The following is a 23,998-nucleotide window of genomic DNA, read 5'->3' on the forward strand; positions in this document are numbered from 1 at the left end:
AAAGCTGCAATGCTAGTTTTTCCACCAGAGATCTTTCCTAAGTATAACTGCTCTCTGTTGCATTGCAGTTTGCTCCATGGAATCTGCTTCCTATGCTTCACTAAGAGGAACAAGAATTCCCTGTAGACAGATAACTGCATGCTGTTGACAGGTTGGCTCGTGACTGATCTGGATGAATACTGGTGAAAAGAATCCTGTCACCGAGATTTTATTTTTCACAACAGAACTCAGCAATCAAATTTAAGGGATAGGACAAACTCTCCTTGTTGCAACCTAACGAAAATGAATGTTCCCAGGGATATTGATTTGCAATGCAAACAGACTGGTACAGTGTGAATGGTAATTAAGAAGCTGAGGCTAGTTTATTAAGAATTCTGGGGCTTGTTTAAAAGTCTAATGTAGAGACAATCCTAAATGGTTACATCTTTCTAAGACCATTAGTGTTGCCAACTCTGGGATAGGAAATTTCTGGAGATTTAGGGGTGGAACCTGGGGAGGGCAGGGTTTGGTGAGTGGAGGGACCTCAGCAGGATATAATGCCATACAGTCCACCTTCCAAAGCAGCCATTTTCCCCAGGGGAACTAGTCTCTGTAGTCTAGCAGGATTTGAGTCCAGTGGCACCTTGGAGACCTACAAGATTTTAGTCTCTTAAGATGCCACTGGACTCAAATCTTGCTAGTCTTGCTGACCCATTGAAACTATCTCCAAGTCTGGAGGTCTCTTGTAATTCCAAGAGTTCTCCAGGCTCCACTTAGAGGTTTTCAGCTCTAAAGCCTATTAGTGTCACTTAATTTAGACGGGTGTAACTGTTAAGGATTACATTGGGACTCTGATACAAGGCCTTCAAAAGGATACCATGCCATACATCTTTAGTTGTTAAGTGGTGTGAAGCACTTTTTTATTTCTCACATCCAGTTTAAGTCTGATTCAAACTGCATTTCAAGGACATGTGTATGAAGTGGGGAAGAGTGAGCCAACACCTCTCTGAAATATCTATGATCCTTTGCAAAAACTTAATTTCAAGCTCTGTTGAAGATTGTTTAGTTGCATTTTTTTAAAAAAATGCATTGGTTTAATTTCTGAGGCTGCTGTGTTAAAATGCGAAAGACAGACCTTTGGCTGCGAAGATAGCTGCATGCATGATACTTAAATATTCAGTCGAGCATTGTTTGAGGGTTTTTCCCCCTCCAGCACTGCAGCTGAGCTCAGATGGTGTTCAATGCACCAAGCATAGCTCTGGCATGCTTCAGTGGAGACTGTTAATGTTTTTTAAAAGCAATCAAGCCAACTTTTAATTTAAGAAGACCAAAGTTTACAATGCCAACAAAAATCTATGTTTAAAATGGAAATCAGTGACCTTGGTAATAACCCGAGTTTGGTTTGACAACTTTTTTTTTTAATTAGAATTTCAAATGATGGGAAGGATGCAAGCTCAATGGAAATCTAGAATGAAACATTTTGCTTTTTTTCTACCATCAGGATAAATTAAGGACTTCTCTTCAAAGAATGCTCAGTGAATACTTCTCTAATGGAATGCATGTGTGCACAGCTAGGGTTGCCAGCTCCAAGTTGGGAAATTCCTGGAGATCTGGGGGGTGAAACCTGGAGAAACCTGGAGAAAGTGGGGTTTGGGTAGAGAAAGGACCTTGGCATGGCATAATTCCATAGTGTGCACCCCCCAAAGTAGTCATTCTCTCCAGGTGAACTGATGTCTGTGGCCTGGAGACCAGTTGTAATTCCGGGAGATCTCCAGCCACTACCTGTAGGCTGGCAACCCTAGTGCACACACAAACACACATATGCTACTACTCACCAATTTATTCAACAATGTCCAAAATTTAAATTACAGGACTGTGAATTATCATGAATGACAAACAGAACCAGCACTATATATTCATAATCCCTATGTAACAATATCCTATCCTTTCAATTCTTGTCCAAGATGTTCATATTCAATATGGTGCAAATCCATACACCAGAATCCAAATCCATACACCTGAAGGGTGCTCAGTAGGGATGCCAACCTCCAGGTGGTGGCTGGAGATCTCCCGGAATTACAAATGATCTCCAGGTGACAGAGATCAGTTCACCTAGAGAAATTGGCTGCTTTGGAGGGTGGAATCTATGGCATACCATTCTGAGGCCCCTCTTCAAGCTCCACTGTTACCTAAATTGGCCTCCTTGCAAGTAAGAGAATTTGTGGGGGAATGAGCAAGCAAGGAAGACAGCTATGCAAGAGGCCAGTGACCACGAGATCTTGTTCACCAATAATTTATGGAGTCCTTTCCTAAGGATACACACACGAAGCCGGTGTTCTTAATTAAAGGATGTTTTATTTGAGGGGCAAAGGCATACACACAAGATTGTAAACAAACACAAGAGGCCTAGGAAAAGCAGTGGTGAAGGTGGAATAGGTATGAGAGACTGCAAAGCAATAATTACCTATACGGAGAGCAGGGAAGTCCGCAGAGGGAGAGCTTCAAACGCCAGTGTTCTCGGCCAAGAGAGCAAGAGGCTTAGGGCAAACCTCAGGGGAGCAGCACTTCAGATCCAATAAGTATGCACGGAGAGAGACTTGGGGAAGCGACCCTAAGGAAGCAGCCAGGAAGCATGCATGATTTGAATAGGGCCAGGGCACTATAGAGTAAAATGTACCCTGAGGTGGGATGGCCCACCTAGCTGTTGGAACAAAGACTCCAATGGTCAGTTCCTGGGAGTAACAAAAGGTTTGATTACCTTGATTGGTAGCTGCCAGGGTGTGTGAAAGAGAACGCAAAATTTGTTCTAGTGCTGCACAAAAGGGCATTTTGTTAATGAAGTCCACCGGAGCTAAGTTGATGGATTTAGTTGGAGAATGTACCTTCCCAGGAACGAACTGTAAATACTTATGAATGTCATTTGATTAGCTCCTCAATCAAGGACAGGAGATCTCATCACAAAGGAGGGAAAGAAATTTGTTAAGTGGGGAAGACTCTGTGAGACCTTTGTCGCATTGGATTTCTTAGGGGCTGGGGAGCCTACAAATCCAATCACCACTGATCACTCCGCATTCCTATGTGGCATTCCATTCATGCCTGGGTCTCCTGGGCGGGACTCAGCAACTGTTAGCTGGAGGTCCTCTGGCTGCAATACAAGCTGCCAATACAAGTGGCCTGGTGATTTTATATCACAAGTAGCCATGTTAAATGGCTTATTAAAGATGGCGGAGGCCAGGCCGACTGCTTACACCACCCCCAAAATCTCCTGGAATCTCCCAGCCTCGACCAGGCAACCGTAGTGCTCAGACTCTCAAAAGTTTACACCCTGAACATCTTGTTGGCCTCTAAGGTGCCACTGGACTCAAATCCTGCTGTTCTACTGCAAACCAACACGGCTACCCATCTAAAATAACCCAAAGCCACTTAGGGCTTCTGCCAATAATCATCCTCATGGAGCTTACAACTTCAGCCAACAATATATCTAATAGGCAACTTATGGATGCTTAAGAGTGTGTTCTAAACAGAGCCTTTTGTTCCCACTCCAAAACATGACCCAGTATAAGCAACAGTAGCTCATTTTAAAAAATGAATCAGAACCCTTAGATTGTAACACTTCTACCCTAGGCCAGAATCACATATTTCTGATCAAAATCAGATTTTGCTTCATCAGGTCGTGCGCCTAGCCTTCAGCTGTTTCAGGAATTAGTTTTAAAAGACTACGGAACTGGAATGAAATTTCCCTTTTATATAAAACAATAAAATGCCAATCAGCGTGCAAATGGCAACTTGTAGAGCGTCATAGGCAAAAGTAGATGGATCTCTGCTCCTCAAACGTTTACAATATCCAATATGAAGAGAGACAGTAAAGTCACACACACCTGTGTCTTAGTAGCTCTTGCTGACATAGCTTTGGCCAAAACTTACTTCATCTTCATAGCACAGGAGCTAAAGAGAGTTGCTAGAGGTCGTCTGTGTCCTGGAAATTGCATCATCCTTTACTTTATAGACCTGAGCATAAATGTGTGTATGCTTTGACAAACCATTGTTCTCCAGTGGTGCTACATCTATGATTTTTGTGCCCTATTGTGGTGGTGGGGAGGATTAGAAAGAACAGGAATTTTTAAAGTGTGAGTCAACTTTAAAAATGTTAATATCATGTTGTATATTTTATTCACTCCTAAGGAGATTCATTTTTGGAATGCTTTAAAAAAGAAGAGTTCAGACTAACAATATTTCTGTACACAAAAAACACTGATAAGAATACAATTTTCCATAAATGACAGTTTCTATCTCTAATACATAAGAACACATTTACCATACAAACAGTTTATACGTTTTAGGAAGAATTCAGGGAGTTGATTCTGAAGCATGACAACAATTTGCTTAGAAAATGTAGAGATATCACAGTAAGAAAAAGCAAGAGGCAATTTACTACAGTGTAGACTGCCTTTTGGTATCAATGCAGCTTTTTAGGGAAGGGTAGAAATAGATAGATATTTTTAGGAAGTATTGACCCTTTCAGATGTTACATTACTGTGTATTACTAATACAGGTTTGCGTGTTACTCATAATGCTCTCCCAGTATGTGAAGTCACCATTTTGTCGCAATAGGGAAATGTGTGCATTTGCAAATTTTGGTATATGCAAATGAAATATTGCATTTTCAGAAAATTATTGGGTCACACATTCTGAAGCTGGAAAATATGTGCACTTCCCTACACAGACAAAATGGAAACTGCACATATCAGGAACATTGTGGGTAGCCTGCACTTCCAGTACACATTGCTGGATTTTCCCCAGCGTAACTTCTGAAAAGGCCTTTTATTCTTTACTTATGTAAGCCAGGATCCACAGAACCATGTGATAGTTCTACACTCCCAACATGCCTTTGGACTTGCATTTCAGGAACAATTTCTTCAAATCACATTGCAAATGTTTTTTGAAACTGGGGGCTTTCTAGCGTATTCTGTGATATGGCATGGTGGTTTGCCGTTTGATTAAAAAAAGATGCTAAAAATTCCACTAGGCACACTGAAACTAATTTTTATTTGCATAATGTTTTGCCATTTTCTTGTATATCATCATCAAAGCCTTGAGATTGGTCACTATTATTTCTACTTTACAAGCTGACCAGCGGAGATTGCCAACTTTCTTGTGAAAGATCTCCTGTGCCATCAACTGTCAGAAAATCCACAGGTGAAGATACAAACCTGCCGAGTTTCTGCTGCAGGCAAGGGAACCCTGTAAGAAAATATGGTGTTTTAAAAATCAGCATCTTTCCTAAGACCATACGATATACCAGTATCCCAACAATATACCAACAGCAAGCACAGGATTCTCGATTTAAGATTACTCTTCTGTCCACTGGACAAAACTGTAACTATCTTAGTATGGGATTTGGAAAGAGTTAGTTTTCTCAGAGGGTGTATGCGGGTGTATCTAATGGAGCCTGCATTTTCTGAACTAAGGGACATCCCATAGATTAGAGATATCTGACAACCATAACAGATTTCATCCATTTCTCTGTTCCACACTGGAGCAATTGGGCCGTTTGTTTTATGATATGTTGATCCAGCGAATAATTAGTTCAATTTCCAATAACGTATACACATGGGCTAAGATGGAAGCCAGCTGAGCTGACTCTTATTGGCAGATAGTTTCTGGGGTCCAATAAAAAGGGTTATTGCTTGCAACAAATACTTTAGTTTGCGTCTCTCTTTGATTAAGTGATCCAAAGCTAGATCGTATAATGTAGAAGAGCATCTTGAGGGCTGTATGATGTCTAGACTGCTGATTAAACTTGGGCTATTTGGAAATTACTCTTAATTTAATAAAGTCAGTTATTAGGATTCACAAGAGGTTGTATTTTATTACACTGTGAACAGTTGCAGGTACACCCATGATGGACTAAAGGCCAAATTACACATTTGGGTTTTTAACAAGTTTGGTCTGGCTTTTAAAAAACTAAAGTGTAGGCTAAATGGGCTCAGAATACTGCCACGGGGACAGGGGGAAGAGCTGCTGCCTCTCTTGAGTCATTTTCTCCCATAGAAACAGCGCTCGGGTGTAGGGGGAGAGATTATTTCCCCATTTTTGCTGCTCCACATGCAGAGAATACACCATCACTGGCGTCCTAGCTGACTGCTTATGTGTGCCTAATGGATGGGCCAACCCTGTCTGCAGGATGAAATGAGAGCCTCGGTTTTTCCATGCGTATTCTCTGTGAGCCATACTACAAGTGACGTCTTACACAGGTTGGACACTAGTCGGCTTCCCTCAAGTTTTGATGGGAAATGTAGGCGCCCTGGTTTTACAGCTTGGCTCTCCATTACAGCTGCAAGACCAGGATGCCTACATTTCCCATCAAAACCTGAGGGAAGCCGACTAGTGTCCAACCTGTGTAAGACGTCACTTGTAGTTTGGCTCTGTGTCTGTGCAGTCAGACATGTGTCTGTGAGTTCCCCACTGAGCATTCAGTTCCCTGGCATGTGGAGTCCACTTTGGATTGGGATAATTGTACATAGGGAGATTTATGCCTCCCCCTTGGGAGGGTAACTATTTAGCCTTTTGTGGGCTGCAGATGTACTGATGGAGTACACAAAAGATTCCCCAGTGAAGCAAACAGCCCTTTTCTGGGGGCATTTCATGGCATGGGGGGATGCTTAAGGACCTTCTTCCAAATAGAAAGACACACACAGAGAATTAAACATTTTCATCGTAGTACTGATTTTTATGATACGTTGCCCTACTACAAGGTTGAATCTCACTACGACAGTCCAGCATATATACTTTAGTTTTACAACGCGCTGCGCTTTTTTAGTTTCTATTTTAAACACGACTTTCTACCTCAAGGGATTTCCCGCCCCTCCTTTCTATTAGTAAGCAAAAAAGAAATCGCTAACGGTGCAATCCTATGCATTCTTATTCCGATTTAAGCCAAATGAAATCAATGGGGGCTTAGATTGGAATAACTCGGCGTGGAAATCCGCCACGTTCCACGCCTCTCCACGCGGAGACGAACATTCCGCTCCCGCTTCTCCCGGCATGTCCTGGGATGGCGCATTGCATCCTGGGAGCTGTAGTGCCAAAGTAGAGCCTACTGAGCGGGGAGGGGGCGGCGATTTGACGGAAGTTTTCTGCACGCGCTCGGCCTCCCGCCCTTGTGAGGCAGGCAGGTGAGCAATTCCGATTTCTTGGTACAGGTTAGCTGGTCAGGCTTGAGGAGGGAAGCTGTTGTGTCTGAGGAAAAGAGGGAGTTCGCGGTTCCCATCTGTGAACGCCGCTTGGGAAGGAAGAAGCTAAGAGAACTGGTGTCTGCCTGCCCCTTTTCTAGTCACTGGGGCAGGCAGGACGAGGAGGTCGGCATGTCGCCTTTTGAGGGGCTGACGGTCGGGTGGATCGTTGCTTCCTCTTTTTGAAGTGGTAACATGTTGAGGCTAGAACCCTTAATAGGACAGCGTAGTGGTTGGGAGGCTTGGGTTCAAATGTCAGCTTGCTATGAATCAACCTCCCTTGGGCCAGTCGTTCTCTCAACCTAAAGCTACCTGTCTGGGTGGTTATGAGGATGAATTGGGGGAAAGGTACGTGTACCCCAGCATCACTGGGTTCCTTGCAATAGGGGTGCAGTAAAAATATGCAACCAGATAAATGATTGTAGAGACCCTTAGATGTAATCCTAATAGATTAAATATAATCTTAACAGATTGCAATGGGTTTAGATTTCAATGGGTTTAGGATGGAGTCACTGTTTATGTAGGTTATGTTTTCTTGTAATCTGTGCAACAGTCCAGTAAACTAAGTCTTGATGATGCTCCCTCCATATTGCAAGTAGTCTGAGTTCCTGCCATATGAGTTCATAGCATGATTTGAACTACTTTGAGTCCTAGTTTGGTGCTATAGTCATTGCATTATCACAGTTCTGGGAAGCAACTCCCAATCAAAATGTGTGTCCGTCCCCCCATCCTTTTCCAGAATATATGAGGAGAGGAGGGCCATCTTACCATTAGCAGTTGTGCATAAGAATTGACTACCAAAAAGTAAGAGATACTGGGTTTTCAAGCTTCCTTACCATCAGTCCTGCATGTGTGAGTCAGACTTTGGTTTTCAGTGAAGTCTTGGAGGCTTTATTATGTTTGTTCCAGGCTTTACTCCGAATACTGAAAATTGCCCTTGGGAATTTATCCTTAGAAATATCCATGTGTCTTGATCAGCAGTACTGAGAAACTTCCCTGCTTTCTGAAGCTTAGAGAAAACTGCTGTAGAAACCCTAGTACAGGGAATCTAATTTGTGTTTCAGAGTAAAGGCATTTTATTTTAGTCTCCACATTCTAAAAAAATTATGCAGAGAGGATCACCGGTTAGCACCATATCAAACCACATCCAGCCTTTTCAGTCTAGGGAAAAGGATAGCTATAGAATACTGAACCAACATCAAATGCACCATCCTTGGGGTTATATCTAAATAGTTTAAATGGCTATGTCATCAACCTTCCTTATGTTTATTTGGAAAAGTTCATGCTGATGCAGTGGAGGACTAAGGTGGTAGAACAGTACTGTAAAAAGGCAATATGTAATCATTTTTAAAAATTAATTTGTCTCTTTACGTAATAATTTATTTCTTCAAATAACTAGGGATTATTCAGTAATGGTAGCTTTATTTCATCTTGACTGCAAAAATCTGAACCTGTGCCACAGTTTAGCAAAAACCAGTGTGGTGTAATAGTTAGATTATGAGGCTAGGACCTGGGAGACCCAGATTCAAATCTCCACCCTGAAATTTACTGGACCATTCACTTTTCTCTCAGGATAACCTGCTTCACAGGATTGTTAGGATAAAATGGAAGTAGGGAGAGCCATGGGTGTTGCTCCCTGCTGCTCAGATGAAGAGCAGGATAATGTAATGGATTGATGGCCTTCAAATATCAAAATCTAAGCATCTTGAAAAATGCCTTTTTCCATGGAAAAGAAATAGTTTGCATTAATTAATGGTGGCAAAAGATATACAGCTTAGCCACGTGGCTGCTGTAATCCAACCACAATGGTAGGCAGTAAGTAAATGTATGTATATTAAATGTGGAAGTGAAAGAGATTCACAATCCCACCACCTAGGATATAAGGAGCTGTTATACCAAGTCAGTCTTTTGGTGCATGTCGCTCCATAATTTCTGCTATATACTCTGCGTTTTGTTTAGTACTGTTTACTTGGATTAGAATTGGCTCTGCAGGACCTCAGGAGATGTATTTCTGAGACATGTTACCTGAGATTCTTTAACTGGAGAAGCAGAGATTAAAGCTGGGATTTTACTTAGAAGAAGTGACAACCAATGTCTGAGTTATAATATTATGCCTAGGAATAATTTAAATGCTGTTGTTTCTAATCAGAATTTTACGCTGTTGTATTTTCACAAATTTGTATTTCTTTTCTCATTTGCATTCCAGATTGAATAATGGAAGAGTGGATAAAGATGCACGGGAGATGGCTAAAATCTAAAACATTTGAATAATATGCAGGCCACATAAAATAAGAATGTAAGGTGCTTTAAAAAGATGCTACGTACCTTATTTGCCTGCCCAACAATAATACTTACTTTAATACTTACTCCCCATTTAAAATATTAATGTATACTGAAGAATTAAATTTCAAGCACAGCTAAATCTAGTGCAAGGCCCTTGGAGGAAAAATGTCCTTTTCTCGAGTTGAAAATCCTTGTTTTCTTCTTTTCTTGGTCATCTTTCAAGCAATATTCATTTTGATATTATATCGAGGTGGAGCTTCGAGTGTATTTCGGGGTTTTTTAGATGTTCCTCAACCATTGGACTACTCAAAAACAGAGGATGTGTATACAAATCTCAGCTTGTTTATTCATGCTCCTGATAAGGAAACTATGCCATACTGTACACCACAGTCACCAATATTTGGTATGTATACAATGAAACAAGATGTTTTTGTCCTCGTCCTGGCTCTCACAAATTGATCTGGTCCAATCCAGCTTTGATTAACATATGTAAGTCATGTACTGATCTGGTAATTGTATCCTGAGACAGATTTAACTTGAGTTGCCAGACCTTTGCAAGCTTTCTTCTTCATAATTTTGTATGTATTACATATTGAAACGATAGGAAATCTTTCTGTCTATTGCAAACTGGATACATACATGCCCTCTTCTTGATTTGAGTCAAAAGACAACATAACAAATAGTTGTTATGTTGGCTCATGTTGTTTTGCCCTTGGCTGGCAGATGGTAACGGTTATTACTTGTTTCATGTAGAGTTATTTTGTTGTGTATCTTGGGAACTTCAGCTACTGCAGGGATCTTTGGTTTGAAAGTGATAAAGTTCCAATGAATTCAAAAATTATTTTCAGGATGAAGAATTAATAGTGAATACATAGTAGATAGAGATTTGTTTGAGATAGGATTATCAGATGTTAACCAAACTAGAAGTATCATCAAAATATGATTAAATTGGCCTGTTTAGTAAGGGTATTATAATAACACTGCTTTTATGATAGTCTAACTGTGCTTAAAGTGCAGTTCAGATAGGCATGAAAAAATACTACTTCAGAATTTGGACTGTTAGTAGAATGTGGAATAAAGTCAGGCAATTAGATTAGGAGCATTTTTTTTTGTAGTCTCAGTGGCACAAAAGCAGTTCAAGGCAGATAGGCACAGTTTGCAATGCCTGATCTTGTGTGACAGGTTTAGCAAGTGCTTCCTTCTCCAAGCTGATTTCCAAATTGCATGTCATAGAAGTTGTCAGGTGTTCTGACTTTATGCGCAACCTAGTCCTTGCCAAAATTTTCCTGTGGTTTCCTGGGTCTTTGGAGAATAACTTGGTGTAGTTCGGTACAACAAACGTGTTCTTCTGACCTCGTGTAGCTTGGAGATCAAAAAGTTACCTCATGAGCAAAGCTAAATTTTAAATTCTAATCTGATCTGGCAGATGTTGAATGCACACACACACACACACACACACACACGAGCTTTTACAGATGGACCTTTGAGACTCATTCTACATCAGTCTGACAACAGATAATTCAGTTTTTTGCTTCTGTTGTTGATGTTGAAGAAGCCTTGTGTTTTGCAGGTAGACTTTTTTCCTGGTATTTGCATTCCCTTATGTATTAAATTTACACGAGTTGCTGCTTTTTTCTGCAGGAAGTTGCATTTCCCATATCAATTAACTCTCATAATTCAGTACACTGACCTCGCTGTCCTGGGATGTAGCACTAACTTGTGCTACCAATTAGCATCCAGTGGTCTTTAACAAGCCATCATGTGGCATTTTATAATTTTTGAGAGGACTACTTTTTCAGCAGTTACTTCTGGGTAGTTTCAAGTGGGGCTGTAGTAGCAGAAGAATTAGTATTAGTCTGTAGTAGCAGAATTAGTATTAGTCTGTAGTATTAGAATTAGTATTAGTCTGTAGTAGCAGAAGAAAATTTGAGTCCAGTCTTTAAAGACCAACAAAATTTTCTAGGTTATAAGCTTTCATGAGTCAAAACTCACTTATGCAGGTATTTACTTCTGTGTAGCTGCATGACTTTGTATTTGTTCTCCCATTATTTATTTCAATTTTGGCTTTTCATAATGGTTTCCAAACATACTAATATTAACATGGATCCCAAGGGCTCTTTGCTCAAGAAAAAGGCCCTTCTAATCATGAAAGGGGGAAGTCACTGATTTGTGCTGATTCTTTTCCTCCACTCGTATGTTACATCCCACACTGTTGCAGAGATTTCCTGACTCTCAGGAGAGGTGCGGGTGTGGGGAGGTGCACAAAGGACTTCAGTGGAAATGAAAGATGAAGGAAAGCCTTGATGTGTAAGCAAAAGTACACTTTGGTTTGTCTGGATCCAGACTGTTGTTCTTATTAGGTAAAGGTAGTCCCCTATGCAAGCACTGAGTCATTATTAACCCATGGGGGGATGTCGCATTGCGATGATTTCTTGCCAGACTTTTTGTTATGGGGTGGTTTGCCATTGCCTTCCCCAGTCATCTACACTTTACCCCCAGGAAACTGGGTACTCATTTTACTGACCTCAGAAGGATGGAAGACTGAGAGCGGAACTACAAGTGACAAAAGGCACAGGTTGGACACTTGTCAGCTTCCCTCAAGTTTTGATGGGAAATGTAGGCAGCTTGGCGGAATGTTGGACAAGTGACAGTTGAGAAGTCCATTGGACAGCAGTCAGAGAGCCAAGCTGCAAGACTAGGATGCCTACATTTCCCATCAAAACTTGAGGGAGGCTGACAAGTGTCCAACCTGTGCCTTTTGTCACTTGTAGTTCCACTCTGAGTCAACCTTGAGCTGGCTACCTGAACCCAGCTTCTGCCAGGATCGAACTCAGGTGAGCAGAGCTTGGGCTGCACTACTGCAGCTTGCTGCGCCATGGGGCTCTTTTAGTTGTTGTTATTACTTCAGGATATAATACCCAATGATTAGTCAAGGTGTGTTTTACTGTAATTCTTGGAATAATGGACAGTGTCTTGATGATGCCATCAAGAGATGTTCTGTGAACTCTGATGAAGAGTTATGGAGAATATGAAAGCTTGCACGCTGTGTAGTGATACTTGGGTCCTAATAAAATAATACAAAGCTTTTGAGGGGGATTTTTCCAAGGGCTATCACAGCTACCTAATATGTCTGTTTAGGGAAATGCTGAAGCTACCTGTCAAAGAGAAGCTCTTCAACTGGTGGAAAATGATCTGGGATGAGACTTTGCTTAGGTGGCTTCCCTGTCCTCAAATAACTAGGAAATATTACTCAGGTTGACTCTATACATGAATTATAGTGTAAATACTTACATTAAAATGTTTATGGTCAGCATTCTGAGTGACTAAAACATTGTCTTAAAAAGTATTTCATTCTAAGAAATATTTTATAGAATTTTTTTTAGTGGTCCCCCAAAGGTCTCTGGGGAATTTTTTTTCTGGGCATAACATTTCTAGGTTGTGTAATTGATCATAACATAAATGCGTGCATGTTAAGTGATATGACGTTAAGGTCTCTATGGAATTTGTCAAATTATTTCATTAGAGTATTTTGAAGTTTTAACTTCAGACAGTGGAACTGATTTTCAAGTCAAATTTTAAATGTTATTTTAGATGTGGTTTTGCTTTATTGAACAGTATTGTTGACTTTGGTCAGCACATAACCCTTTATTTCATATTCAGAAAGTGAAGGTGGGTTTTTCCCCCTCCCTACTCCCTTTATAGCAGTTTTTAAATTCTCCCTTGTCTCGAGTTTCTTCTTTGAACTTTGTGCTATTATAGTTTGCTCTGATTGGTAGTGTCATTATTTTTCAGACCATTCTAACAAATAATGTGACTCAAACAGTGTCTTGCAAAGAGTTGTAATGCCACTCCACTATGAACTGCAAATGTTACATTGTCACTTTACAAGGAAAATGAGAGCATGTTGTGAGTTCTTCTCCTACAGTGGCAATCATTGGACTTGCTTAAGTACTGGAGCCACGCTTTGCTCCATACAGGAATCAAGCATGTTGACAGTTCTCTCATTTGCAATGCATTTGCTCAATGGCCCATTGTATTTTATCCCACTTTCCAGTCAAAAAATTTGTTCCCAGATTGGCTTGTTGTAATTCACTGCTAATAAAAATATAATTTAATGATGTTTTGGGTCCCTGCAAACTACTTGTAATGCTCTTGTTGTACTACTGAAATGTCATCTTCAGCTACAATCTGGCATAGCTATTGGTTACTCTCACATAAGCAAGATCAGGATAGCAAAGAATTGGTCAATGTAAGCTTTGTACCAAGCCTATGGCATCCAGGCTTCTACTTATTGTGAAAATGGAACTGGTTTAATTTAAAAATGTTAATTGAAGATCTGTGACCTCACAGACCCTGGGAAGCTGTATTGTACACTTAATAGCTCTTGCTATTCAAAGCAATCTTAGGACTGTTTTCTTCAAGGAACATTTTTTCTCCTTGAAAAAATATATATTAAAAAAACCTGTTGGAATTGAAAATGCGCATGGATTTGATAACTTCTTGCTGGTTCCTGCTCTGTAACCTTTCCAGCAATTCCACATGATTTTTTCCAATGTTTCTCACTTGTATTCGTCTATGTGGACTCTTCCTCAGAGGGAAGATATTTATGTCCAAGAGCCACCTACCAGCTTGAGAGAAAAGTGTTGAATGTAAACAGTGACTCCAAACTTGTTCATTGTGCAACTTTTCATGGTTGCCTTTTTTTTGTTTGTTCTCTCCCCCACCACCTCCGCCATCTTTTCATGCAGTTGGACCCTTAACAATCACCTTTAATACACTACCCAGTGAAAGAACAATCATCAGCAAAAATCCTTATGTCCAGTTAGGCGGGCTCTACAGCCCTCCCCATTGCCTGGCTCGTTACAAAACAGCAGTGATTATACCACACAGGAATCGTGAAAAACAGCTGCGCCACTTGCTCTATTACCTTCATCCCTTCCTCCAACGTCAGCAGCTTCACTACCGTATCTACTTGATTCACCAGGTAAACCAAGACCAGAGGCACTTTGCTTTGTCTCCTACTGAGGAGTGTAGATGGCTTTTGAATAAAACATGCCATCCCAAATGTCTTTTGAAATACAGTGGCGGGGGCTGGGGAATAGGCACATCATTTTTGCGTGTTTACATGAGAGAGTTCAGGAGTTTTTATAAAGGCAAAAGCAGCTTTACTTGGCACTTCTGCAGAGTGGAAAGATGAAATGTCAGAGATAATGCAGATTTCCAGATTGCATGTGTTTTATCATTGAATTGTATGTGCTACTTTTGCCAGGCAAGGAAAAATGCTATGATTGCAGGGTAGTCCAAACTTTTAACATGGATCTTTCGGTGAAATTGTATTCTCCACCCAAGTTATCTGTTTCAGTTCTTTTTGTTTCCCTTTCAAAACATCTATCATAAATGGACTGATGCCAGTTGGAAGGATGCTCTGCCCTTAATATCGTTAAAAAACAGTGTTTGGTGTGAATATATGTAATTGAAATTGAGGGTCATATGTTACCAGTAATTGAAACTGAGGGTCATATGTTAGATTAGTCGTCCCTAGCAACAGAAGCCCAATTTCATGATGTTAGACATCTCCTGAAGGGCCTGAAATTTTAGTAAAGTACTGGATTAAGAGCTGTTTTTAGCCTCAGTTTGCTTCCACCAAACTTTATTCTTTGGCCTTCTTCAGGTTTTTCTTTCCCATTCCATTGCTGACTCTGTGCACTTCTATCAGCTTTCTTGTCTCTGGGTTTCCTGGCCCTAAGACTCTCTCTGTCCCAGGCTCTCTTCCCAGTACTCTGCCTTTTCCTGTGTGAGATAGCCATGCATTGAGGTATTCCCCTTCCCTCACAGAAGCTGGACTGCAAACTGTTTAATTCCCTCAGCAACTGCCCTCATCCATGCTGTTGCACCAGGTCAGCCAATCATGCCACAGGGTGTCACCGCCACATGCACAATGCAACATGGATTTCACAAGCAGGTATTTTCCCCCTGATCGTTTCATTGTTGTGTTGAGTAACATTCTCTTTCCAGGCTAGAAATGGTCCATTTAACCAAGCAAAGCTCCTTAATGTTGGCGTCCATGAGGCCATGAAGGATGACGACTGGGACTGTCTGCTTCTTCATAATGTGAACCTCATTCCAGAGAATGATTATAATCTTTATGTCTGTGATGAATACTACCCCAAACACATGTCCAGTGCCATAGACAAGTTACAATACAGGTAATCCATTTCATTAACAATTCTCAGTAATGAGAGTAAATATATTTAGTATAAGGCAATGCCCTAGCAAGGCTTGGGGTACTAAGACCTGTTTAGTCAGCAATTTCTGAATCTGCGTCCAAGACACTAAGAATAATAGATACAAGTTTTTATATGCCCTCTCATTTTTTTCATTGATGCCTGGAATTTCCCCTTTTATTTTAAATCCTTCTTTTACCAACATGAAGAGACGCAAGTCCATACTCTGAAACGATGTAATGAGGGGTGAGGGAAAATGTAAATCACTACCAGACAGGAAAAATATAAATACAGTTATTTGCTGGTAAATAGAATAAAGGCACTTGTGACAAGCTCAAATGCCTCTCAGTCTGTCACTTGAACCTTGCACATTAGCCAGACAGCTGAAAGGTGGGAGCAGGTTTATTACAGAATTGTTAAGTAGAATGCTCTCTCTCCATTTTTGCTTATATCTCTGTGACTGAAGCATCACAGAACACAGGTGTTCTGTAGAAAAGTTGTAGCATGGCAGTCTACAGTTTGGCCATCTTCATTGAGTTGTCTTTGGTAGCTGGAGCTTTGCCTCTCCAAAGATGTGTTTGTTTTCATAGTGTTCCTTGGAACAAGCTACACAGTTCTCTTAAACTAAAGATCATATTCTTATTTCAAGCAGCTACAAAAACAGCCAATTGACTTTATTCATGCTATAATTAAGAACATTTTCCTTCATTTGAAGTGAATATTCATCTCTCATAGGGACAGTAGGTGAAATGGCTGCCAGTTGCTAAATGCTGCTTCTGATAGATAACCCATATCTTATCTTGTGGGGCTAGGTGGTATTTCTGAGTTCTTTGGGTTGAAATGTTGTTGATTTAATTGGTAAAAATGTAGAACTAATGAGCACCACTGAAGGTCTCTGAATGTATTATGGAAAATTGAACCTACTAAACATTTTGTCCCACGTCTTTATTTTGGTACTTGAGTAACACTCTTGATATGCCCACATAATACATAAGTGGCAAAATACATGTGTGTTGATGCAACCGGGTTTTGCACACTGATGCTTAACTACAGTTCATTTCCATAGGACCTTTCCACTATAAGGGTTTCAAGGATCAGTCTTAGCACTGGCATGTAAGGTCTGCATGTAAGCCTGGAACTTGATTTTCTGTAGCTAATATTATATACACCCCACTCTGATGTATGAGAATCCTTTCTATTCTTATATAATAGCAAGCAATACATTTGCATGAATGGAAGAATTGCGGTATGCTGATAATCCATATAGGACTTTTTTTAAGGCAGTACTATCTGTTATACAGCCCTTTGCATGCCAAATCCATGTAAATATTCTTAATCAGTGCAATACAAGGTTGTTTGTAAACTGCCTGAGATAAGGTTTGTTCTTGTTACCTGTAGTTTGCCATATTGGTCTTTCTTTGGTGGTGTGTCTGCCTTGACCCCAGAGCATTACATGAAGATGAATGGGTTTCCAAATACCTATTGGGACCGTGGTGGTGAGCACGATGACATTGCTGAAAGGTACTATTGGGCGAACAAGGCCCTTGAAAAACGTCAGCCTATACTTTATTCAGATTCATATATAATTGCTAGTTGCAAACACAGTGTTTGTCTGCCTTAAAAGAAGGCAGGGACAGCTGTCATTTTGTTTCTTATGCTAATTTAGAGAGGAATTTGAACTCCTGCTGGTCAGCAGTTGTTGAGGAAGGGCACACTTAGACATCTGAGATCTTATTTTGTATATCATTAAACTTTTCTAAAAAACAGCAAATAGCTCCAGGTAGACAGTTTACATTGGAAACTCTCCTCATCTAGCACTGTGGTACTGTCCCAAACATTGCTGCTATTTAGAGAAGATTAATGAGACTGGAGATTCAGTCATAGTTCTTGTGCAACATAAGTTTATCTTGATCCAAGAAGTGTGAGAGAGAGGTCAGCAGCCTGTACCTTACCATTCCATTAAGCAGAGTTTGAAGCCTTTTCAACTTAAGTGCTCTTTTCGATTGTTTCTTTACAGCAGGATACCAGCCGTTGATGTATAATACTGCATAATACTGCAGTGAGTTCTGAAGGTTGTCCAGTCTTTCCTAGCTTGATTTGGCGTCTCCTATCCTCCAAGGACACTTTGTCCAACTCAAGTGGCTGTTCCTCTGACAGAAGAGCAACTGAAGTTGAAGGAATGCTCCTTAGGCTGGAGGAAAACTTCAGACTTCGCTCAGTGGAGTGGTAAAATCCACCCCATTAATCAAGATTATCCAATTTCTAAGTAAACAGCCTGGCATAAACTAAGGGAAGAATTTCTGTCAGGTGTAGAAAAATAATAATTGGTTCTCTTTACCTTTTTCTCCCTCTTCTCACACCCCAGTTCATATAATTAACACAGGTTTGGCGGTAGGAAATATGTGGGCTAATAACTTCTGTGGACTGATGTATAAGGCTACACCTGGAGAAGGAGCTGTGTATGCCCAAGTGCCCAACAGCAGAATGTTGTAGTAAATGTGGTTTGAAGACTATTCAAAGCCATGGTTCTTGTTACTTTACCAAGAGTCCCCTCCCCACTCTACAACTCTTTTTCATGCTAGATGCATACTAATTTTGTGCCATTGAGTGGTCCATTCTTGCTTAGCTATTCAGTGGTATCCGAGGAAATTCAGTATGTAATCAGCTGGAGACTTTTAAGGTTGAGGTGGCAGCTAGTAGTCTTGAGTCTGCTTTTAAGAGGCCTTCCACTGTCTTCTGTGGGGCCAAAGCCTAAAGTACAAGGATCAGCCACCCAAACCAGAGCCGCAGTCCAGTAAATGGAACTTCGGACTCTGTTACTTTTAAAGCAAACAACATTCCATTCACTGTTGGTGGTGTTTGAAGCAAAGAATCAAAAGCAGCTTGTAATAAATAAATAGCAGGAGGCAGTTGTTTTGAAATACAAGATCACACCAAAGGGACTTGGGATTCAGGCTTGAGTAAGAAGATACCGGGTGATTGTATGAAGGCATGGTTTCTTTCTGGGTATTTAATTAAAGATTAGCTAGTTGCTAGTTTGATTAAAAACAACCATAATTTGTGCTGAGGCTGATTCACTATTGTCACAGTAATCAAATTCTTGAAAGAACTGAACAAAATCCTTGCATGTTTCCCTTTATTGGAAGTTGTTGACAGATTATAAAAATATAAACGGAATGTTCAAAGAAAGAACCCCACCAAGCACTGTGTTCCGGAGCTGGGAAAGTTGGATGCAAGAGCATGATGAAACAGAAAATGGATGTTACTGTATGCTGCTTTTGAAAAGGACATTAACTCTTTAAGTCAGGAAACACTGTTTGTGTCACTTACCAAAGCAGAAGCATGGTCTCTGTGCAGTGCCCCCATATGTAGCTGTGCAGAGGTATGCAAGCAACCCCAGAAAGTACTAGAGTTCAGACTAAAGAACTGGCAGTCAAATCCCCTCCCTTCCCCCAAGAGAAAATTGCATCTCTGCATTTGTATTTGTGGGGGGGGGGGTCCATTCTCTTCTGACCGCATCATCTTCTTTGGAGAAAGGGGAACTAAAGGCAAAGCTTTCTTCTCCTTTAGCTTTAACCTCCTCTTTAAGCAGGTGTTAGTGTATTTTAATGGATTTCAGCCCCTTTTTTCCCTTCATGTATTTTCTTTCCCCTTAATTCAGCCTTTCATTAAACAGTACTGTAGGAGTGGGGGATAAATTCTCAGCCTTAGACAGGCAGTCTTGGCTTACTGTGGTTGGGTGAGGTCCTTAAAACCGATTCCTGCTCTCCTCACTGTGCTAGGTTCACAAGACAGCTGGGGGAAAAAGCAGAGTTTGCTGTTTGTACACTTTACTTTGGAAAAACTCCCAGTGCTGATAGCCTCTGTGGGATTCAACTCTGCTTTGCAATACCATCACCATCAGGAGCTGGGGCTCTCTTAACAGCTTCAGTTTCCTCTTTTCAGGGTACATCCCGAAGCCCCGATCTATAGTTGCATAAATCTATGTATCTGTCCTGAGTGTCCTCGTAGTGGATCATGCACTGTAGGGGCCCTGAACAATGAGAGGCTGTTACACTGATGGCTGAAAAAGAGAGAAATAGAAAAGTTATCTGTGGTATTGGAACCTTCTCCTTTGCCATTCCTGATGTGTGTTTTTGATCTGTTACCATTATAGGTTGAACTGATTAGGGAGCATTTTTGTGGAGTTTTCTTGCCTGCTTAGTTGCTGCAGCTCAGTTCTCGTGTCTTGTGTATTGATGTTCTTTGATGAGGAGATATAGCATTGGTTGAACCGTCATTTCACTCCCCCATAGACTTCTGGGGGAACTCTACAAGTCATCCCTTTGATCAGCAAGATACTACCCATGCCTCTTGTATACAGAGCAGAAGTATGAGGACGTGGGTTTCTGTATTATCTTCCTTGCAAAATTACCACCTTGCCAGCTTTCTGCCTACATCTTCAAGAAGATGGGTAAAAGATGCTTCGCACTTTAGCTGTGATAAGGACTCTAACATGAAGGACTGTAGAAATTATGAGAATTTATTTGCTGCAATGGCCCACCAAAAGGATGCAGAAGTTCTCATAGATGCCTTACTCGGTGCATGGTATCAGCTGTCACCATGTGTTAGACTAGCTCTTCCCCATGTTCTCCATGCCTATTCCTTGAAAGCCATGGCATCCCTTTTCTGTGTTCCTGAAAGGTGGTCCTCTCCAAGAAAGGTGTAGAACAGCAAGATGACCAGCTGCATCCATGGTCTTCTCTACCTACACCCTTCACACTACAGCGTGCAAAGTATAGTCAGGCTGTACTGAGCACCTTTTTTTTTTAACAATATGATTCCAGCACCCAGTTCTAGGTATGTCACTACCCTAATTTTCCATATGTGGGACAGCACAAAGAAGAAAATAGGTTTTTTATCTGTGGTTCTTCAAATGGTTATGTGTACTGTTGCACAACCTGCTGGCTTAGCTCTTCTTACTCCACTCATCAGAGTACTACTTGTGGTGGTCCAAAGAAAACTAAACAGAGAGGCACTTGTTATTCACCTCAAGGTGTGCACAAAGATGCAGCGTGCTCTCCAGGTGGAGAGGATTTGGTCATCAAAAATTTGGCTAAAGCTATAACCTTCTGAAGCTGCCTGTGTACCTGCACAGAACTCTGTGTGACTGCATAGAGGCCCACTTGAAAAATGTCAGTAACACATAAGGAGCCTCATTTTCTCCAGGAGCAGCAAAGGATCATTGATAGGCTGCAGTAAAACCTCTTTCTTCCTTTTTAAAGAAAAATGTGATCTAGTATGCTAAGCAAATTGCATGCCCATATAGTTATCTCCATGCTATTGTCAATGCTAGACTTTGATCAGGAATTCCTCCTAACTATAGCTGCATTTTCAGTGACCGAGTATCTATCATAAAGCCATTCTTAATGGCTTAGGGGGTCCCCTCACAAACAAAATGCTAAGCATGTCTTAACTAAAGTAAGCCATTTTCATAGGCTAACACTTTGGATAAAGATGAAGCTAATTTCAGAAGACACAACAACATTAAACATAGCAGCAACATGAAACATAAGTTTGGAATTGAGTTTAGGTGGGTTGATCTTAAATTCTGAGATCTAAAGGGATATATTTCCACCTGAAACTAGGAAAATACATTAAATAGTAGCCCTGTTGCCTCAAACACAGGTTCTGTCTCTAGTCCAGTATTCTGTTTTCCACAATGGCCAGCCAGATGCTTCAAATAAGTCAGCTCAACTTTAAGCTAGTATTCTTCGAACTTAATTATAAAAATATTAATGGGTAGTTTTGTGTTTACATCAATTATGTTATTTTGTATTGGCCTCAAAATCACACGTTTTTCAACAACAATAAAGCATATGCATCCGTAGAGCTCTGTCCCTTCATATTTCTAGAAGCTTATAAAGTTTTTGTTCTCCTAAGATGTTCAACTGGCCAAGAAAATTGCTTGCATGTTAGGATATTGATTTAGAGCTCACTTAAAAAGAAAAGATTCCATGAGGGACTGCTTTGGTTTCATGATAAACCACCTCTTTGGCAGGATAATTTTTCTTGCGCTGCTCCTTACTCTTCACCTCTTTGAAATAATGATTTTCAAGGGAGTGCATTTGAAACTTCAAGGAGTTGGCTTTCTCATGCATGACTGAGAAGTACGGTGGGGGTGCTGAAGATGAAGATAATAGCCCTTGGCATATCCCATGATACCCTGTGCAGCGAGAGGGTTCTTGAAGTAAGTCTCAGCTTCTCCTGTTGGGCCAGATGCAGCACAGTGGCAAAGGTTCACACCGCAGTACACTGCAGGCAGCTACTGAAAGCTCATTCTGGGTTTCATGCTGTCGAGAAGATTTAGACTTGAAGGAGGGAAAAGGTGTTCTCTTGTGCTGCCTTCTGAAGCATGCCAGGACGGGGAGCCTTCACCACATGGCTTTCCTAGCCTAATAATTATCCCCTAACCCAGAAGAAAGCAAATTATGCAAACCTGAAGTGACTCCTTCACTGTGCAGTATAACTCTGACCTTTTCAGCTGGGGGAGAGGCTGTCTGCAGTCCCCCCCGTTTTTCAGCTGTACTGAAAGCAGTCTTGCTATGCTATGTCCGCTTTCATGTTGAGAAATGCTTCTATGCAATCCCTATACTAACCCCCCCGCCCATTTCTTCATATCAAAAGAATTCGATTAGCAGGAATGAAAATAGTCCGGACCCCACTGCATCTTGGCCGTTACAGGATGATGAACCATGGACAAATTTCTGGCTTTGCTGAGACTGTTAAAAGGTATGAGGTTTTTTTTCCCTTGCGTGGCCACATTCACTTAATTATTCTCTGTTCTTTCCATTAGACAGGGCTGATCATACACATGACAACTACATCGTATTTTTTCATACAGTTGTCTTTAAACCAAAATGTGTGCATTTCACATTATGCAGGGGTGCAGCAGTTCCTACTCAATATCTTTCCAGCAGGAGAGAGAAGGCTTTCAAAACCACTCTTAGCTAGCTTCTGGCTATAAGGTCCATATGTGGACGCCTTAAGCCTACCACTTGACTTTCCTGGGAAAACCTCTGTGTGTGCCTGACAGCTAGCACAAAAATTTTCCTAAGTGAGACTTTTTGGAACATTGGTGTATTTCTTTTTTCAGGCTCTGTGTTGCTAAACCTCTCTTCTATCCATGTGGAACACCCCAATCTGTATTTGATTTTCAGTTTTACATAGTTTAAATTGGCTTGTAGGAAATAAGACTAAGATTGATATTTGTGTTTTTTTTCCACTCAGACCTGCTGTATTGCATACAAGAACAACCTGGAAAGATGACGGAATGAATTCTCTAGAGTTCAAATTACTGGCCAAGAAGCTGCATCCTCTTTATACTAACATTACTGTGGACATTGGGGACCCACCAATGCTACCTCCACTGAGCAAAACACAGGAGAGCAACATTTGAGATTGTGATGATATCTGGCTATTGGGCAATGCTGGACTTCCCTGAGAACACAGGGTTGTGAAAATATATTTCTTTACTCCGAACTTCTGTTTACAAGAAAGAAATGTGGTATATTAGCTTTATTGTGAAACACATTTGAGCATTGTTAAGTGCAAAGTCTACTGAGCCCTGCACTCTTTCCTCACTACTTGCACAGCTCTTCTCAAAGAGCAAATGGTAGACCATATAACCAGCTACACTGTGACGTGGATACGTTCAGATTATTGTATCCTTTATGCAACTACCTGTTTTGAGTATAAAGTACACTTAAATGTTTGAACTAGTTTAGGAACAGTTTGTTTTAGAGAAGGCTCGCCTGTTAGACAGCCTCTTTTCCTGCACACCTTGCTGCTAAGGCTTTAAGACCACAGTTAATATGTTCAAAAAGTGTTACATTTATTTAAAAACTCAATGAGATCAAACTCAAGCATGATTGCCAATACATACTGCTTTATGAAAAAAGTGAGAAGCAATATTTTTGTAATGTTCCTAAAAGTTATTTGCACTGTTTCTTTTCATGCTTCAGCAGACTTGATCTGTCCCTAACACCCGACTACCTCTACAAAGCAACTGCCTTCCGAGGCCCAGCTCACACATACTACAGTCATCATGGGAGCGCAACTGAAACTTCCTGTGACAAGCTATCTGGCCACAATGCATGACACCATTTACCAGGGGACCTTCTTCCCGCATAATTCTGTAATTTAGCACTACTCTATCACCAACTGCTGGAGATTTTTGTAAACACCTATAAGATGGTGCATTTTTGTGTTGTAGCTTTATATGAACATTTAGATAAATGT

At 40.8% G+C, this 23,998-nt stretch overlaps 1 protein-coding gene across 3 annotated transcripts; it reads left to right on the forward strand.

The window, feature by feature from the left end:
• Nucleotides 1–7,084: 7,084 nt before the first annotated feature.
• Nucleotides 7,085–23,456, forward strand: LOC129325977 (beta-1,4-galactosyltransferase 3-like). Of its 3 annotated transcripts, none has more exons than XM_054974020.1 (7): nt 7,085–7,154; nt 9,418–9,897; nt 14,243–14,478; nt 15,510–15,700; nt 17,117–17,239; nt 22,385–22,489; nt 22,988–23,456. In XM_054974020.1, exons 2-7 carry the CDS (start codon nt 9,660–9,662, stop codon nt 23,154–23,156), a joined length of 1,062 nt encoding a protein of 353 aa, XP_054829995.1. In that variant the 5' UTR covers nt 7,085–7,154; nt 9,418–9,659; the 3' UTR covers nt 23,157–23,456. The 3 variants fall into 3 exon arrangements, with proteins under 3 accessions (XP_054829995.1, XP_054829994.1, XP_054829996.1); XM_054974019.1 differs by lacking the exon at nt 7,085–7,154 and adding an exon at nt 7,194–7,559; XM_054974021.1 differs by lacking the exons at nt 7,085–7,154; nt 17,117–17,239 and adding an exon at nt 7,194–7,559.
• The last annotated feature ends 542 nt before the right edge of the window (nt 23,457–23,998 follow it).

Source organism: Eublepharis macularius, chromosome 3, assembly GCF_028583425.1.
Source record: "Eublepharis macularius isolate TG4126 chromosome 3, MPM_Emac_v1.0, whole genome shotgun sequence".
Taxonomy (NCBI): domain Eukaryota; kingdom Metazoa; phylum Chordata; class Lepidosauria; order Squamata; family Eublepharidae; genus Eublepharis; species Eublepharis macularius.

Coding starts and splice junctions, on each gene's coding strand:
- LOC129325977 (XM_054974020.1), top strand. CDS start 9,660: ATGTCCTTTTCTCGAGTTGAAAATCCTTGTTTTCTTCTTTTCTTGGTC. Junction 14,479..15,509: donor GTATCTACTTGATTCACCAG/GTAAACCAAGAC, acceptor TTCTCTTTCCAG/GCTAGAAATGGTCCATTTAA. Junction 15,701..17,116: donor ATAGACAAGTTACAATACAG/GTAATCCATTTC, acceptor TGTTACCTGTAG/TTTGCCATATTGGTCTTTCT.